The sequence below is a fragment of the Petromyzon marinus genome, chromosome 11 (assembly GCF_048934315.1).
Source record: "Petromyzon marinus isolate PM22_M1 ecotype Great Lakes invasive population chromosome 11, UKy_Petmar_22M1.pri1.0, whole genome shotgun sequence".
Classification (NCBI taxonomy): Eukaryota; Metazoa; Chordata; class Hyperoartia; order Petromyzontiformes; family Petromyzontidae; genus Petromyzon; species Petromyzon marinus.
In genome coordinates, this window is record NC_133677.1 from 1,929,101 (window position 1) to 1,947,897 (window position 18,797).

The window sequence follows — 18,797 nt, forward strand, 5'->3', positions numbered from 1 at the left end:
TCCCTGTGTGTTCCGTTCCCTCCACCTGCATGCCCGTCAGTGGCAGCTTTATTAAACAGCGCAGGTGTTGGCACCGATCTTCAAAGCGTTCTGATTCGCTAATGGCTCTTTGCTATCGAGGGCCCCGTCGCCCCTTTCTGTGGGGCCACGTGTTGGCCGCGCGCCGCTATTACACGCGACCCCCGCCAACGGAGCGACGTCACTGCGGTCACGGTGGCAGGTGCCACCGGGCGCCGCTGAGATGGAAAATATCACCCGCGGTGACACTCGCTCGCTCGTGCGTGGGTGAGTGCGTGAGTGCGTGTGTGTGGGTGTACGGGGAGCGGTGGTGTAGCGGTTAGCGCGCAACACTACGAACCCGTCGATCCGAGTTCGATTCCCGCTCACGGGCCAACACCAGTGACGATTATCTGAACGTGGTCCTGGGACTCCCCTAGGTCGACTCAGCCTCAAATTAGTACCTGGTGCGGTGTGCAGTAAAACATCGCCACCACCGGGAAGACAAAGGCGGCCGGGCGTTGTGATGGCCACCCACCCCCTCATGTGCCATGCCGGTCTTCACAGGTGCTCGCTAACAGCACCTGCTCCTCCGGGCATCTTTGTCTTTGTGCGTGGAATGACATTGTCCCGTGATTGCTGTGTATACTTTGCTAACATTCCTATTATCCGCGCTCCTCTTCTTCCCATTACCCACGATTTCCCCCCCCCACCAGATAATGAGCAGTGAATATTTCGCCGTTAGCCGTCGTGGGTGAATTTATCCGCGATATCGGTTCGCCGTGTTTCATGCGGATGAGAGGAGTTCTCTGTACATTCATCGTCGTCGTCGTCGTCATCACAATAAAGCACTGAGAACAACAGCAGCATCGGCGACGAATCTCCGCGGGTGCGAATGACGCTGGCGACATCGGCGAAGCCACCCTTTGGCGGGGCGAAGGGCTCGCGGGCGCTCTGCGCGCCGATCGCCGCCGATGCCTGCGCGGTGTTTCCAGGGGGGGGGGAGGGTTTAGGGGGGGGGGTGGAGATTTCCATTCCATTTAGAAGCCTCTAGAGTTCTCGCGCCGCATTAGTCGTGACCGCTCCCCCATGAGTCTTGGGTTCCAGCGCGAGCACCGCCGGTTTTGTTTCAGCTGGGGTGGGGACGGGGTGGGGGGGGGGGCGACTGGGCGGGGAGGGGGGGGCACAACAGCGCGGCCAGGGCAGTCACAGAACCTGCAGGAATTTCCCCACGGGAGAGGGAAATTAAGAAAAATATAACGCCCCGTGGAAAATTGGAAAGCGATGATGTGTGTGTGTAGATGTGCGTGTGTGTATGCTGTGTGAGTGGATGTTGTGTACGTGACGTGTGTGTAGGTGTTTGCTGATGACCCATCTTCATCGTGTACCGTGCCGGTTTTCATAGGTGCTCGCTAACAGCACTTGCCCCTACAGTCTGTAAAGGCTATACGGGTGATCTTTGTCTTTGATAGCTGTGTCTTTAGCAGTGCTGATGCCATTGACAAAGAGGAGTGGTGGTGCAGTGGTTCGTGAACTGCATTATGAGCCTGGCGACCTGAGTTTGATTCCCAACAATGGTTATACGTGGATCGAAGGCGATAGGGTGTGGAGTTGACCAACCACTCCCTCGTGCATCGTGCTGACCTTCACTCGTGCTCGCTAACAGCACTTGCTGTGTCGGCTACATGAGGGAAATTTGTCTTGTGTACATGTGTGTGTGTATATTGGGGAAATGCGATACATCTGCCTTTCAACAACGTGATCCATTAACCGAGCGTTTCTCAATTTGAACCCTTGCAACCGACCAAGGTTCACTTGTTCCTGATTTCCACTTTTTTTTCTGATTTTGAATATTTTTTCAGATTTCCAATATTTTTTCTGAATTCCAATATTTTTTCTGATTTCCAATATTTTTCCTCATTTCAAATATTTATTCTGATTTCCAATAGTTAAGTCAGTACACACTGCACGCACCTGATGATTATTAATCGTGAGAAACCTCTACCATCTGGGGCATGGTCGGGAAGACGGGTTGAGAAACGCTGCGTTAATCCGGAACGCCGGGGTCTCTGCTTTTTTGACCGGCAGCAATTGAAACCGCCTCCACCATATCCTCCAAGTGCACCTAGCCTGGCACAGACACCGGGGGTAGATCGCCACCACCTGGTGCGTACGTTGGGGGTAGGGGGGTGGAAGAACAGAAGCGAAGCTGCATGTTCGTTTATTAATACCAAATTGCAGCAGAAGCATTTTCTCAACGCTTCTCATCTCATCTATGAATGAATGGAGCGAGTTGTAATTTATTAATGCAAATGCGCGGCTCTGCAGTCATTTGCTGAGTCTGCTGAAACTCAGGGGTGTGTGTGTGTGTGGAGGGGTGGGGGGGAGGGGCGTGGTTTGTGGGGGGTGCAGATGAGTGGAGGTGGCCTGCACTGCAGAAACAGAAGAGAGAGAGAGTAAAACAAAAATCTCACAATCTGCTGGGGGCTGTAATTCCAACCACTATCCACACACGTGTGTCTTCCCGGCGGCGTTGGTGGTGGTAGCGGTGGTGGCGGCCGTGCCTCTGGCCATAGCCGTAGCCGCGGTGGTGGTCACGACGGCGGCGAGAGCCGTGTCTCTGATCTGGCGAGCGCGCCAGAGAGCAGCATCTTCATCCCATTAGACACACCCCCGCGCCGGGACCCCACGGAGCAGCGGGGGGGCGGGGGGGCTGGAGGGTGGGGGCCCATCGCTCAAAACGTCGTCACGTCCCATCGCGTCACGCCGCTGGACGCAAAGGGAGCGCCGGGGGTCTCTGGCGAGGAATGCGGCCACGGCGGCTGCTGTTTGCCGGCTCAGTGAGTGTCCAGCGCCGTTCCCCAACGGAGTCGTCCTTCCCACCCCGAAGCGTCGTTAGCGTTTGGTGTTCATTGGCCGTGTGCAGCCTCGTTTTACAAGGGGAAACCTGGATTTGGAACAATCGCAACACGAAAAAAAAAAACGTAATAGCAATTTTTTACACCACCCTCGCGTCAGTTCGTTGCCGGGTGAAGATCCGCTCCGCGCTGCGCCGGTCGAGTGGGTGGTTTGGCCATACTTCACCGCGCTGGTTCAGGTCGCTGGATACAGTGCGGTCCCCTCTGTCGCTTCGTGACCTCCAGTGGCACCTTTGCCACGTCTCCCCCTTTTGCAGCCATGCCTGCACAACGTTGTCCATTCGCCACAGTGGATGGACGGCGTGCAGTATGATTGCTGTGCGGTCACCACTCTCCTTCACCTTGTCCGACATGGGCGCTGTGCCACACCGCTTGCTATTCACTCGATATTTTATCTAATTCTCTATCGCTTTGCGACTCGCAGATGGCAGTGAGGCGGTGGTCGCTGAGCTCTCAGTTCTCTACATCCTGGTGTTTTTCGCTCTCTCGAGGTCAGGTCATACGCTCTTAAGAGACAAACTTTCACTCTGGACAGTCCGATTGTTTGACATGATGTTTGATGCATTGCTCATCTCGAGATATACATGAAATGACGGACGTACGCACGATTGTCTTTGAACAAATCAAAAGTAGTCGCATGAGTATCTACTTTGGCATAGTGCTGCCCAAATGCATCACCCTCTCCCTTCGCTTCTCCACCACTTGCTCCATCTCTCCTCCCCGCTCCTGGCAGGGGCAGGGAGAAAGCTTTCACGTACCCATCGCGCCATGTGCACGTGTCATACCCCCGGCAAACAAAAACATACACACTACACACACACACGCGCATAACGGACATACACACATGTTGAAAGCGTGTTTTCCATTATGGGACATTCCGGGGGGGGGGTGGGGGGGCGCAGGGGGGGGGGGGTTAAGAAGGACGGCATGCACCACGTGTATCTGATAAATGTTTGCTTACTGTGGCAAGCCACAAGCGGCAGGCTCAATTAAGAGACACTGGGGCATTCGGCTTGAACGGGCAGATGCTCTGAACCCCTTTGGGTAGTTGAAAGCAGTGGGCGGTCACAGAAGCACCCGAACAATTGATTAGTTGCCTAATTGGGTCACGTGCAGGAGAGGACGCATGCATGGACCCCCCCCCCTCAGCCCCCGCCCTGCCCGAGCGGCCACCCCAAACCGCTTCGCTTGCAGATTCACCAAACAAGGAGCCGTGCGAGTGAGGCAACGGGCGACTGTGCGCGGTGCGTTCGCTTCAGCCAGGCGCGTTCGGCGCCGTTTACAAAAGTAGCTACTTTGTTGAACAAAAACAAGCAAGAATTAATTAAATTCACGTCCTTGGGTAACGAACGCGACGGTTGTGAAATTTTAAATCGGTTGCTTTAAGCAGAAAAAATAAAGCACGCGCACGTACGAGCGCGTGGGGTTTTCCCGGGGGGGGGGGGGGGTGTGCGGTAAAAGCGTTCCGATGAGTCTTTGGGTTTTCACCGCCGGTGTTTTTTCGGTGCGATGTCCGAAGTTTCGCTATCTGGTTCTCGGAAAAGAAGTGGCAGCAGTAGCACACGTGCTGCACCACGGATTCGAGCCGACGTTGTGCAGAACAAGAGAGAGAGGGAGAGCGATTGAAATGGAGAGAGCTCAAAACGCGTCTATTCTGGACTCGAACGATGACCCAGAATTCTGGCAATTCACCGAAAATAAAATTCACCGAACTTCTAGCGGTGGGGTGGGGAAGTAAATCGCCGATGCCTCTGGCAGCTTTGTGGAGCGTGAGCGGCATCAGCTCCACTCCCTCGGTTTTCTCCGGGTGGCTCGCTCGCCCCCCTCCCCCCCCAGGCGTCCGGAGCAAGTTGCTCAGCTAAATGCGGCAGCTCCTCCCGGCTCCTCCCGGCTGGCTCCTCTGCCGCGGGGAGGACCGCTCTTTGGAAGCGAGCGAGGCTTCGAATTCCACGGCAATGTCTGGGGTCGAGCGTGAAGTGGGTGTCTTGCGCCGGCCGCCCTGCATTTGTGTCGAGACGGTCCATTCACGCTGATTCCCGAGCGCCGTCTGGGAGCTGTTGGGTGGTGGGGCGAGTCGGGGGTTGGTGGGGGGGGGCATCTTTGGAGGAAGGGAGAGATGAGGCACGTGACTGCTGACTTCGTGCGGCACTAAAAGCTCAAGAGGCAGAGACGTTCCTCATTGTGCGCGGGACAAAGTCGTCGGAGTGAACCCGCGGCGGGTGCCACGTTGTTGGCTGGGCTTTGTCCGAACTGGAAGGTGGTGGCAGTGTTACCCCGAGCGGACTTCACTCGAGGGCGCTCCCGAGAGGACATTGTTGGTCTACTCTTACCTGCTGGCCGAACACCTGGGAAGGGGTGGAAGTACCCACACCTCTCTCGACTGTCAATAAACTCTGCTGTGCTCATCCCGTTGGGTGGACAGAGGCAGTCGGGGTGGGGGGGGGGGGTGATGGAGGATTTAAGAAACTCGCCCAACTCTTTCGACTGCCCGCACGAAGGAGATCGATCCGGTGACCTGTGGAATCCGCGCCCATTGCGCCCATTGCACCGACCGGTATGCCCCTCCGTCGCACTCGATCGCTGGATCGTGAGCGTCGATGCGATGCTCGCACGGGGGGTGGGGGGGGGGGCAGAGAGTAGCTCGGGGAGGTGGCATCGGAGGGGATGGTGGACAAAGTGGGTTCAAGGAAACTTTTTTTTAAATTAACAATTTCTTTAATTTCAGCAGGTAAGGCCTACTGAGCTATGCAGCTCTTCTTCAGAAGCGACCTGGCCTCAAATGATAGCGCAATGAAGTGGCGTATCATCACGTGGATATTTATAGTAGCCGCCAAATACTCCAAACGCACGTTGATTATAATCATAATGATTATTATAATACACTTGCATTTATAATTATAAATGTGGAGGGAAAAACCGGAGGGCCCGGAGGAAAAGCCACACGACCACGGGGAGGACGTGAAAACTGAAGTGTCTGTCCGTGCATCTAAAACAACATGTTTTTATTTTACCAGGTAAGGGCCACTGAGCTATGTAGCTCTTTTTCAGAAGCGACCTGGCCATCACAAATGACAGCTCTACGAAGTGGCTCATCACGTGGACATTTATAGCAGCCAAGTACTCTAAACGCGTGTCTATAAATGTGGAGGGAAAAATCCGGAGGACCCAGAGGACAGTAGCTGCCTGGGGGGGGGGGGGGGTCGGTGGTAGGTGGCTGGAGTTAGGATGTTGGTTGGGGGGGGGCTGTGGGGCTCAGGCACCGGTGTGGCGGACAGTGGTGGCCGGGGAGCTGGGATGGGCGTTCGGAATCCACGTGGCTCCAATTGTGCGTCTCGTCCACTCGGTGGAGGGGCGGCGCGGGCGGGGGGGGATGGAGAGCGAGGGGTGGTGACGTGGCCGACGAGACGCGCGCTCTCGGCGTGCGCGAGAACCGCGGTGTTGTTGGGCCGGGCGTCCTCCGAGATGCGCAGGCGCGAGGAGGAAAAGCCATGTCCCGCGAAGCGTGACTGAGGGATATTATTTTGGTTCTCGCCCCAGCTGAATTGTGCAATCCCCGGACAGCTCATAACGGTCTTTAATTTTTTTTATATATATAGGAGGAGGTGGGGGGAAAACCCCCACACAAAACAAAACCGCATTCCAAAACAAGCTCACGCGCTGGCCGAGAGTGATATTTGGTTGGATTGCTTTGACACAGCGCGGTACGATTTGAGCCAGGGCTGCTTGACTGATGCCTCATTTCCGTGACCTCTGGGAACCGCGGACTCCGGCCAGATCGGGAACAACGGCCCAGTTCCGGCCAAAAAGCTGTGCTGGGGGCCAGGGTCAGCGTTCCACCACTCCGTGTGAGCCATGGGGCTCCACCGCTGTGGAAGGAATTGCATTAGCGTCCGCTGAATCGGTAAACCCGCAGTGCTTGTCTTGGTAAGCTTCCCTCCCGCTTCCAGAACACGTGTCTTGCACTATCCATCACAAACGGTTTCACAATACGCTCCAAACGTCGTTTCAGTCGCTTACCCTGTCCTCCATGAAATTCCGAGCACCCTCTGATAACCTCCTACGCAGCATTCGAATGCCAGAAGCTTTTTTTGTCAATGCTTTGTTATAATCAAACTTTGTACGATACAATAAACAGCGTGTAAATCTGCCTCAAGGTGCTGCATGCAAACAGTGGGCATATACATTTATAGATGTATATTCTACAGAGGCGGGTCAGTCATAGGCAGAATAATAAATAAAGGTTTTGAGCCTAGACTCGGGCAGGGGCAGGGAGTTAACAGCACAGACGGCTGCAGGCAAAGGGGTTTCTAAGGGAGCTAGGGTTGCCACCCGTCCTGGTTTTCCCAGGGTTGCCCTCGGGTTGAAGTCACTGTTTTCAGCAATTAAGGAGATAAAAATCCCAGTTATGAGGACAACAAAAACAATAATAATAATACACCACTCAAGTCGATTAATCGACACGGAGTTCCATCCCTCTGCCGGTATTGCGAGATGCTCTTCATCTTCCTCCCGTGACATGGTCCGATTTTTTTTATTTCCACCTCAAGAGGTGGAAATCCGACGGGCGGAAACGCGCACGGGCCGAAATGTCGGTGAGCGTCGTCCGCTGGGGATGAGTGTGCAGGCCAATGCGCTCCTCTTCCTTTGGATGGGAAATTAAGGACACGAGGCACGGGAGTGCGATTGTGGCTGGTACCACCCAAGCTGCTGACCGTAGAGTAAACTCACAGCGAGGCACTCGCAGTGACCAGATAGTAAACCCACTCTCATCTGCACCCCTTCAACGGAGTGCCGGGAACAGCAAAACGACACGAACTCTCTCCCGAGGCCCTCCCGTCGGCTTTGGCGTCTCGCTCCTGAACCCACCGCAAGCCGAGAATAGCGTGCGGGTGAACACGCGCCTCCTTACGCGTGTTCACCCACCGCTGTCGCTCACGCTCGGACCGTTTTGCTCCGACCGTCGATCGTCTCTGAGACGAGCAGCCCAGGGTGGCGGAGACAGAGCAGCAGCAGCAGCAGCGCCGCGAGACGGGGAGCGAGCGACACGAGAGAGAAGGAGGGCGTCTGCGGATCTCGGGAAGCGCTGTAAAGATGATTTAATGGGGGGGGGGGGGTGTTCGGTAATTCCCTGCATAGTCATTTGGCGCTTTATGCGGCGTGAACGATCGCCGCGCGTCGCAACATCTCGGGTGCGAAGGATATCATTTAGATGAAGTGCGCATGCATAATTCATGGTGAACAGTCAACAGGGAGGAGAGAGTCTGTGCGGGTGAGGCGTCAAGGTGGCCCTCGTGCTCGCCGCTGCGTCCGTGGCGATCGAAGCGAGGAGGTTGTGCGGTCGAACACGGCTCCACCCTCGCAGATTTCTCACGGGTCATTTGGGCGCTTGGATTTGGCTGTTTATGTTCGTGCAGTCGACTTGGCAGCCTTTAGTTTTTGAAAGTGCGTTTTGTCTTTTTTGTGTTTTGGAAGAGGTGTTATTATTAGAACGCAGTCGATTTATTCACTTTGGACTGGAGTATAAAGTAAGATAGTAAAAATAATACTCTTTGTTTTTTTCAAATCTAGAAGTAAAAATAATGTTATATATACAGTGAGGGAAAAAAAGTATTTGATTCCCTGCTGATTTTGTACGTTTGCCCACTGACAAAGAAATGATCAGTCGATAATTTTAATGGTAGGTTTATTTGAACAGTGCGAGACAGAATAACAACATAAAAATCCGGAAAAATGCATGTCAAAAATGTTATAAATTGGTTTGCATTTTAATGAGGGAAATAAGTATTTGACCCCCTCTCAATCAGAAAGATTTCTGGCTCCCAGGTGTCTTTTATACAGGTAACGAGCTGAGATTAGGAGCACACTCTTAAAGGGAGTGCTCCTAATCTCAGCTTGTTACCTGTATAAAAGACACCTGTCCACAGAAGCAATCAATCAATCAGATTCCAAACTCTCCACCATGGGCAAGACCAAAGAGCTATCCAAGGATGTCAGGGACAAGATTGTAGACCTACACAAGGCTGGAATGGGCTACAAGACCATTGCCCAGCAGCTTGGTGAGAAGGTGACAACAGTTGGTGCGATTATTCGCAAATGGAAGAAACACAAAATAACTGTCAATCTCCCTCGGCCTGGGGCTCCATGCAAGATCTCACCTCGTGGAGTTGCAATGATTATGAGAACGGTGAGGAATCAGCCCAGAACTACACAGGAGGATCTTGTCAATGATCTCAAGGCAGCTGGGACTATAGTCACCAAGAAAACAATTGGTAACACACTACGCCGTGAAGGACTGAAATCCTGCAGCGCCCGCAAGGTCCCCCTGCTCAAGAAAGCACATATACATGCCCGTCTGAAGTTTGCCAATGAACATCTGAATGATTCAGAGGACAACTGGGTGAAAGTGTTGTGGTCAGATGAGACCAAAATGGAGCTCTTTGGCATCAACTCAACTCGCCGTTTTTGGAGTAGGAGGAATGCTGCCTATGACCCCAAGAACACCATCCCCACCGTCAAACATGGAAGTGGAAACATTATGCTTTGGGGGTGTTTTTCTGCTAAGGAGACAGGACAACTTCACCGCATCAAAGGGACGATGGACGGGGCCATGTACCGTCAAATCTTGGGTGAGAACCTCCTTCCCTCAGCCAGGACACTGAAAATCGGTCGTGGATGGGTATTCCAGCATGACAATGACCCAAAACACACGGCCTTGACAACAAAGGAGTGGCTCAAGAAGAAGCACATTAATGTCCTGGAATGGCCTAGCCAGTGTCCAGACTTTAATCCCATAGAAAATCTGTGGAGGGAGCTGAAGGTTCGAGTTGCCAAACGTCAGCCTCGAAACCTTAATGACTTGGAGAAGATTTGCAAAGAGGAGTGGGACAAAATCCCTCCTGAGATGTGTGCAAACCTGGTGGGCAACTTCAAGAAACGTCTGACCTCTGTGATTGCCAACAAGGGGTTTGCCACCAAGTACTAAGTTATGTTTTGCAGAGGGGTCAAATACTTATTTCCCTCATTAAAATGCAAATTAATTTATTTAAAAAATTACATGCATTTTTCTGGATTTCTTTGTTGTTATTCTGTCTCTCACTGTTCAAATAAACCTATCATTATAATTATAGACTGATCATTTCTTTGTCAGTGGACAAACATACAAGATCAGCAGAGGATCAAATACTTTTTTTTCCCTCACTGTATTTGGATAGCAGATAGGGGGAAGAGGTGTGAATTGTACTTGTGAATGAGGTTTACACATGCGTACATGCGCATACCCAGATATGAGCACCCGTACGCATAGGTACATGCGGATTCCTCCCGTACATCATTTAATAGACTGTTGGGGCAAGTGCTGTTACCAAGCCGGCATGGTACACGAGGTGTGGTGGGTGACCAGAACCACAACTGGCCGTGTCACAAACCATGTGAGGCTGAGTGGACCTAAGCTAGATCAAGGACCGGTTAAAATAATCGTCACTGCTGTCGGCTGTGAGCGGGAATCGACCTCGCGTCGCTGGGTTCGTAGCGCAGCTCGTTAACCGCTGGCACTGCCGCTCCCCACTGACACACACAGCAGCTTGCAAACTATAATGCGATGCAGCAGTCATTTCTCGGTAGCTAAATGCGTCATCTCAGTAATACAGGCACACAGTTCAGCTGCGTGCACACGATCGCACAGCGGGAGTTTACGACCGAATGCCGCACACGCCACTGCTATTGCATTCCAACTCTCTGCGCGTTTTAATATCCAGCGCCGCGTGTCATGGGTCTCGGCGTTGGGGCGTGCTCCCGTAATCGGCCAACACTCTCGTTGCGCTTCCAAAGGTTAATTTTGTCCGATCCGATCAAGGTCACGATTCAATATCGTAATTGTTATTGTTGCAGTATTTGTTTGACCGCAGGTCTCGAAGCGGACGATTTTATTCACAGGAGAAAATTTGAGTGGGGAAAAAAGTACCTTTAGCCACGCTATGGAATAAGGAGTTCTTGAGCAGCCTCCTCCTCCCCCTCCTCCCCCTTTCCCCTCCTCCTCCTCCCCCTCCTCCTCCGCCCCCTCCTCCTCCCCCTCCTCCTCCCTCTCCTCCCCATCCTCTTCCTCCCCCTCCTCCTCCCCCTCCTCCTCCCCCTCCTCCCCATCCTCCCCCTCCTCCTCCGCCCCCTCCTCCTCCGACCCTCCTCATTCTACTCCTCCGTCTGATAGCCCTGTACTCTATCAGAGCAATCAGGAGTAAAAATGCATCATAAACTTCTTCTGCCGCTGCCTGCTGCTGTGGCTCGCTCAGTGTTTTCGTTTGCGTGTGGGAGCGCGCGCGCGAAGTGTGTGCGCTCGAATTCGCGTTGTCCCGCGCCCGCCCTTCAGGGCTCGCGGCCCGTTGATCCGTCCCCGATCGCCGATGCTCGGCCGAGCTGGCGATTGACGAACGCTCGGCCGCTCGTTAAGGGGACGCACGTAATGGGGAGCAGATGGCCGCTGCCCATTTACCGAGCTGAGAGACCCGGGCACCGGGTGGACAGCCACTTCACACGGCACGGTTTATTATTGCACCCGTTTCATCATCATCATCATCTTCATCAGGAGCAGCAGCAGCAGCAGCTCCCATGATCTATCCACTAATAGATGATGGTTTCGTGCACAAAGTATACTCGGCCACCGCTCACCACACCGCATCTTGCACGCAAACATGTGTAGACAGACAGCCACACAGCTAATAATTTAATAATTGTGGCGACGTCGCTGATTGAGTCGCGGTTGGGTTTCTCTCAAGCGCCGACACCGACCGGTGCCAGTTCAAAGCCTCGGGGCGGAAACGGGAAAGCTGTGGGCGTGCGTGGCCAGGTGCGAGTCCGCACGGCACGCGACGCTCACCTCGCACGTCCGGGGAAATTTCACGGGCGTTTTCGAGAAGGCTGTTAAAAAAATCACCCGCTTCGGTTTTGCCCGAGCGAGTGCTTAATTGAGCACGAATGCTCGAGCCTTTGCGCAACGATGGCTCATCAGGGGGGCGGCGAAAATCAGCGAACGCCCCCGTCCACGAGGTAGCGTCAGGTAAACGAAGCCGTCGCCGGGCGTTACACGGCGCGGGCAACTTTCCGAGAAGCAAAAAATTGAAGTGGCTGCGAATGCCGATTTCGCCCGCTCCTGGCAGTAAGCGGTTGGCGTCGCTGTCCAGCATGCAGGCGGTGCAACCGCACTGGGGCCCACGGGCCGGAACGACCCAGGTGCCGGGGCTACGCAGAGGCAGGAAAGACAAATCAAGAGGGGGGGGGGCGGGGGGAGCATTTTAATCCCTCGTAGCAGGGCCCCTGCCAGCCCCGTTCACTCGGCCGTTCGTCGTTCAGCGCTCGCGGGGCCGCGGCGGCGAAGCCCTTCGCGGCCTCAAATGGAGGCACGGTTCTCATCGGGGTCATATTATGCGTCGTTGCTTTTTTGTTCATCGCTGCTTCGTTGGCGTGCCTCTGGCCCGCTGCTTCATGGCCCAGATCGTTTAGTCGTCGTTGCCGAGAGATGAGCGAATTTCCGCGGAGGATTCTCGGGAGTGAAGAAGTCCACCGCCTCGTGTCAGAGAGCGTCTCCGTAGGATGTCGTCGCAGACTACACCTGAAGTCACTTCTGCATTCGCGACCAGGGGGCACGGCTGTATATGGCTTGGTGAAGAATGTCCTTGACATGGTCATCAAGCTGAAGATGTTAATTCTCTGAGCCGCAATTGTCCGAGTTAATAATGAAAGGCCACATTTAATATGATGTCGTTTTTGTTGTTGTTGCGCGCAGTCATAAGTGGTCAGAACTTGTGAAGCATCACCTGGCTCCCCTTGAGAACTCGGTTTAATGAAATGCAGTTTAAACCCAGTATCTCAGCAGTGCCAGTTCAGTGTCTCTCGCAGTCTCATCTCACCCAGAGACGCCTGGGCAACCTTATATTCTCATCCTTAAGTTGTCTCACGTGATGCGGTACAATAGGAATTTCAAATTTCTGGCCCATCCCCTCTGTTCCATATGATTGTAACGACTCGGGAGGGGTGGGGGAGGGGGGTCTTGTGGGCGGGTTGGACCGAGATGATGGGTGGGGTGGAGGGGGGTGATCGGTCTTTTGCGAGCCCTTTAATTTATCTCGGGGGCAGAGCGGTTAAATTCCCCCGTGACGCATTCTTATGACTCCATCCCCTCCAGGTCTCCTGTTTCATTTGCGGTAATTTCCTCGAAGATCGCTTGGGTTGGTTGAAATGTAGTGCCCCTTAGCATTTCAATTCCGAGGGATCACAATGGTTTTACAATTTGATAGCCGGGGGGGGTGAGGTTCAGCAATTTTTTTTTATTATTAGATAGGTTTTATATTGATATATTAAAAGAGGAATGGTCTACTTTTATCAAAAGAATTAAAGGGACTTCCTTGGTGGTGATGGTGGTGGTGCACAAGGATAACTCAGTAAAAATGTATTAACAATATTCGTAATTAACGCTTCCTCACAACGGCTAACGTCAGTGGCGAGTGGTATCTGAACTGGGTTCTGTGCCCTCATCAACCCGCACTGAGCACCATGCCAAAGTTATGGTCAAAGGACACCGCGAGCGGCCGACACGGCATGGGGAAGAGGCCCTCATCCAGCCGAAAAAGTCGACCAAAGGGGCTGCACATGCGTAACGGAAAAATATCATCGAGAAAACTGGAAAATGTTTCCTCAACGTCGACTAAGAAATCTGCGAATCCTCCCGTGCTGGCTTTGCGCCAAGCAGCAGCCCACTGGGCCCACAGCACGGGCCTCCCACTGTGTGCGCCTCCCCCTTGCGAGGCGTCGCCGATGATGATCGCGGCGGGCGAGTCTCGTTAGCGGGACGACTCCTCGGCCCGTCCTTTTGCCCGTCCGCCGACCGTGAATGGTCAGCGCGCGGCGAGAGGGAGAGAGAGCCATTCGTCACGCGTTCCTCGCCGTCTCGGCGGGGTTCCCGAGGATAATCGCGTGACGCACGCACGTGTTGCCCGCCATAGCTTTTCACGAACCCGGCGGACGACGAGCCACTCGCGTTGAGCTTTGAAGCGGCTTAACCTCGGTGGCGGCGGCGGCGGAGTTCGGGGGAGCGGGAGGGTGGCGGGGGAGGGGCGGTGACGAGGGTGGTGGTGGTGGGGGGGAGTCCGTTCCACGCGGAATGATTTGTTTACATAGCCCCAGGGTAATGTGGTTAAGTTCCCATGCCTCGCGCAGGTGTTAGAGTGTACGCGCTGCCACCGCCGCCGGGGTGTGGTCCGTGAAATGTTTGACAAGGCGCGCGCCGGGGTTCCTGACGCCGCCACGCGAGTCGAGCCGGAACGCGCGGAGATCCTGACAGCCAGCGCCACGCTGAACCTCCCCCCACCAGCTCCACGCTGAACCTCTCCCCACCAGCTCCACGCTGAACCTCCCCCCACCAGCTCCACGCTGAACCTCTCCCCACCAGCGCCACGCTGAACCCCCCGCCACCAGCTCCACGCTGAACCCCCCCCCCCCACCAGCTCCACGCTGCCCATCCCAAGCTCAACCCTGCCCATCCCCAGCACTACCTTCTCGTGCAAATAATAATCTGGCATAATCTCCGTGAAGATGTCTTTAGTGCTTGTCTTTCTTTGATTCTTGCCAATCCGTCAGCTGTCTGTCTGTCTCTCTCTGGAAGCTGGCATAATTTTTTTGCCGGGTTAACAAAAAAAACATCGAAAGAAGAAACGTTATTGTGGAAATGTGCACGAGAAAAAGTGTCCACGGTGGTATAGGGGAATGGCAGGGGGGGCTAGGGGGGTAGCAATGGGGGTGTTTGACAGACGCCCGCACGTAGTGCCGCGAGGCGGAGGAACGGCGCCACGTCGGGAATTAATGAATCGGAGGCGCGGGAGGCTCGTCGTCTGCGTCGCGAGCGTCACTTGTGATGAGCTGCCAGAATCCCAGCTCTGGCCTGGCAGGTGATCGAGCACGCCGGCTTCGCAATGATCCACGTGGGAGCCCGTGTCCATTGCGTCATCAAATATATCCCATAGACAGTGGTGTTGATGGTGGTAATGGCAAGGACTATGTTAATAGAGCTTACGTCTTTTTTAAATTACATTTGATTCGTGATAATGATGATGGTCATCATATGATAGCTCCACGTAGCATTTCATAATTTCATAAAAAAAATGTTTTATTACCTCAAAATACATTTCCAAAGAGCATGCTGTACTTTTTAGGATGCATTTTGAATACTGATTGCTGTGATAGAGCACAGGGCTATCAGTAGGTGAGGGGTAACTATCAATGCTCCGCACAGATGGATTCAATAATCTAAATGTGTTTTCTGTGTTGTTTTCTGTATCTCCTTCAGGGACCTGAGTGAGAATGCAATCCGAGGAATCCCAAGGAAAGGCTTCCGAGGCATCCCAGAGGTCAAGAACCTGTGAGTATCTCTCCAGACAACCCAGGGGCTGAATTCTGTCTCACTATCTGTCTGTCTCAAATGGGCGCCGTGGTGGCGATATGTTAACAACCTCGCCTGGTATGCAGGAGGTCGTGGTTTCGACCCAGACCCAGACGCCTGCTGTATATTTGGAAATTGCATGTCCTCCCCGTGGATTTTTATCTGGGTCCTCTCGTCTTTTCCCCTCCACATGTAGAAACGTGCTTGCAGAGTATGGCTGCTATACATGTCTCCACGATAAGCCACTTCGTTGAGCTATCATTTGTGGCTAAGTCGCCACTGAAAAAGAGCTGTATAGGTCAGTGGGCCTTACCTGATAACATAAGTAGTTGAAAGTTTTTTTTTCTTTTACATGCACGGACAGACACTTCACTGCGTACTGGCATAACAGTAACGTGCCTCAGCAGTGTCACACCGCTTATAATAACATTTATGATGCCCTATATCCGGGGAAATCTCACTGTGTCTAAATACTCTTCTTTCAGGAGGGTGTTTTTACATTGGGATGATTGGCCAATTCCGTTGTGAGGATTTTGGCTTCATGCGGGAACAAACCAGGGCACACGGAGGGGATATTTACATAAAGCTTTCCAAAGAAAGATTCGAGCATGTTTGCCTTCTTGATGGCATCTCCTGTCCAAGCCTACAGCACCTGGTATTCCCAGGCAGTCGGCCATCCCGAGTGCTAATGAAGCTCAACTCTGCTAAAGCGCAGGAAGTCTGATCAGATCTGCCATATATTCAGGGTGATTTGATACCAAGGCTAAATCATCCTAGAGCAATGGCTAGGGTCAAATCCTGGTCGGGAATCAAACGATGAACTCCATTTAGTGTAACTCTTCATGGGCAAGTCAGCTGTGGTCGTTCTATGGAGGGACTGGCAGCCCACCATGGGCATGTGGAGGATTATTATTTTGGCGTTGCCACGGCAAGCCGAGGTCGGCTAACGGAGGCGAGCGGCAATGTAATGAACTGCTTCGGTTTGAGGAGGGCTGCACTCTGGGAAGCTGCGAGCGCCGTCCCCCTCCCCTCCAAACACCACCTCACCTTCAGGCGCGCACGTTTCAAAGCCTCAGCTGTTATTAAAAAAAAAATTACTTGAAAACTCAAATGCTCGTTAAGCTTTCGCCGTCTGTTGTGGCAGCCGGTGTTGAGGGTGGTACGACAGGGGAATCTCAGAGCAGTTGGGATTTATTTTTATTTTTTGTTGTCGTCAAGATACGCGTTATCGCGGGGTCAGCGGGTAGCGTGTTTTGTATCGGGGAGGAGTGGGTGCGCGGGGCTTTGAGCGATGATTACATTTTGTGAGAGCAGAGGTCTGGAGATTAATATGCCTGCTGGGACAGCCATCTCGAGAAATTAATCTGGTAAAAACGGCGAATGCGATTGGCTGGAGCGCAGTGTGCGAAGGGCTAGTGTGAAAACGTAAACCGAGAGAGAAAAAATAAAATGTATCCCTGTCGCCACCACACGGCTCGGTGCTCACTCAGCGTGATCAAGCGAGGTGCCAAAAGATTCCTGGCGTTTAAATTGTCACCTCAAGAAAGGCGCATTTCAAAGTGTGCGTAATTGCGAGCGAGTTATGTTGTCAATTCTGTTGCATCTGCATTCGTGCTCCGTTCAGTGTGAAAAAATATATTATCAGAGCAAATTTCTTTGCATGTTCACCACAAGTAGTGTGTGGTGAATGCAGACACAATGCCTTGCAAAGGGTTTCTATTTGGTGTTTTGAACATCTTAACAACTGTTGTATTGCCAGAAAGGGTAAAATCTGTTCTTATTTTTTCATACTTTGATCCTGGCAAAAAGGTCCCATGTTGTGCTCCTTTCCTATGATTTTTTAAAATCTTGGTTTATCCCTGCATTTAAGCTAAGGCATGAGTCCGCTCGTAAAACATATATCAGGTCTAAGTGATTTAAAATGCATATTTTTTAAAATTTGTTTTATCTTATTCGTTGGCATTATGTGCATATAATTACAGGTTATTCTCTGGCATTATTACCAACTGATGAGGGTGGTTGGCACAGGGCCAATATTTGTACATGTACGTGCGTATGGTTTTGTTCGCGTGTGCTTTTGTATGCGGTTGCGCGTTCGCGCGTGTGTGTGTGTGCTTGTGTGTGTACGTGTGTGCATGTGTGTGCGTGTATGCGTGTGTGCGTGTGTGTGCGTGTATCTGTGCGTGTGCGTGTATGTGTGCTTGTGTGTGTGCGTGTGTGTGTGTGCGTGCGTGTGTGTGCGTGTATGTGTGCTTGTGTGTGTGCGTGTGTGTGCGTGTGTGCGTGCGTGTGTGTGTGCGTGTGTATGTGCGTGCGTGTGTGTGCGTGTGTGTGTGTGTGCGCGTGTGTGTGCGTGTCTGTGTGCGCGTGTGTGTGTGCGTATGTGTGTGTGTATGTGTGCGTGTGTGTGTGTGCGTGTGTGTGTGTGCGTGTATGTGTGCGTGTGTGTGCATGTGGGTGTGTGTGTATGTGTGCGTGTGTGTGCGTGTATGTGTGTGTGCGTGTGTGCGTGTGAGTGTGTGTGCGTGTATGTGTGTGTGCGTGTATGTGTGCGTGCGTGTATGTGTGCGTGTATGTGTGTATGTGTGCGTGTGTGTGTGTGCGTGTGTGTGCGTGTATGTGTGTGTGCGTGTATGTGTGTGTGCGTGTATGTGTGCGTGTGTGTGCATGTGGGTGTGTGTGTGCGTGTGTGTGCGTGTATGTGCATGCGCCTTTACCCTTTGCTTGCATTTGTGTCGTGCACTGGCCGTGTCAAAACATGAGAAATGTGCCCAATAAAGGGGTCACGCGCCTTTCTCACTCTCGGAAAAATGCACCAGGGGGCAAGGCTTGGGCGAGAAACAATAATGAAGTTTAAATAACAGCTTAAACGGTGATAACAGGTGCGACTGTCAGCATAATCAGGGTGGATAAGATTATGTTACAGTCGAAGACAACCCCGAGAAGTTGTTTTATTTGACTAAACAACAACAAAATATCGACCTTTATTTTTTGTTTAAGCCAACCAAACATTTGGTGTCTCTGCCCTGCCTCCTGTAAAAAAAAAACATCCTTGAAATTTTGATAAATAAGATGAAGCATGTTTTGGGGCCAGGCCTGAACTCTTCTGGCCACTGTCGATGGCAACGGAGGGTACGGCCTTGCGCTGGGCCTGAGCCACAGGGGCTCCCTCGCTCCCTCGCTCGCCTCACTTGCCCGGCAGACGTTCGTGCCGATGTTGATGAATGTTGGGCTGTAGAGAGTTGCGACGTTGAGCATGTTGCACGTGCTGTGCTCAAGGGTGCGACTGACCCGGTGAAAGGGAGGCGTTTAGGAGATGGGCACAGACCCACGCTCTTTGCTGATTGGTCGGCGTGCGGTGTGTCGACTTGCCTCAGAGGGTCTCCGCTTTTGCATTTATTTGTTGGGGTGTTTTTTTTCTTCTTCTTCTTCTTCTTGTTCTTCTTCTTGTTCTTCTT

General features: G+C 52.8%; 1 protein-coding gene across 3 annotated transcripts in view; it reads left to right on the plus strand.

The window, feature by feature from the left end:
• The window catches only part of LOC116941376 (slit homolog 2 protein-like), a 258,451-nt gene that overhangs the window by 129,520 nt on the left and 110,134 nt on the right, over positions 1–18,797 (plus strand). For all 3 annotated transcript variants that reach the window (XM_032952435.2, XM_032952436.2, XM_032952437.2), the window contains exon 5: positions 15,247–15,318. In XM_032952435.2, coding sequence (XP_032808326.2) covers positions 15,247–15,318 — 72 coding nt within the window. The remainder of the gene's footprint in view (positions 1–15,246; positions 15,319–18,797) is intronic.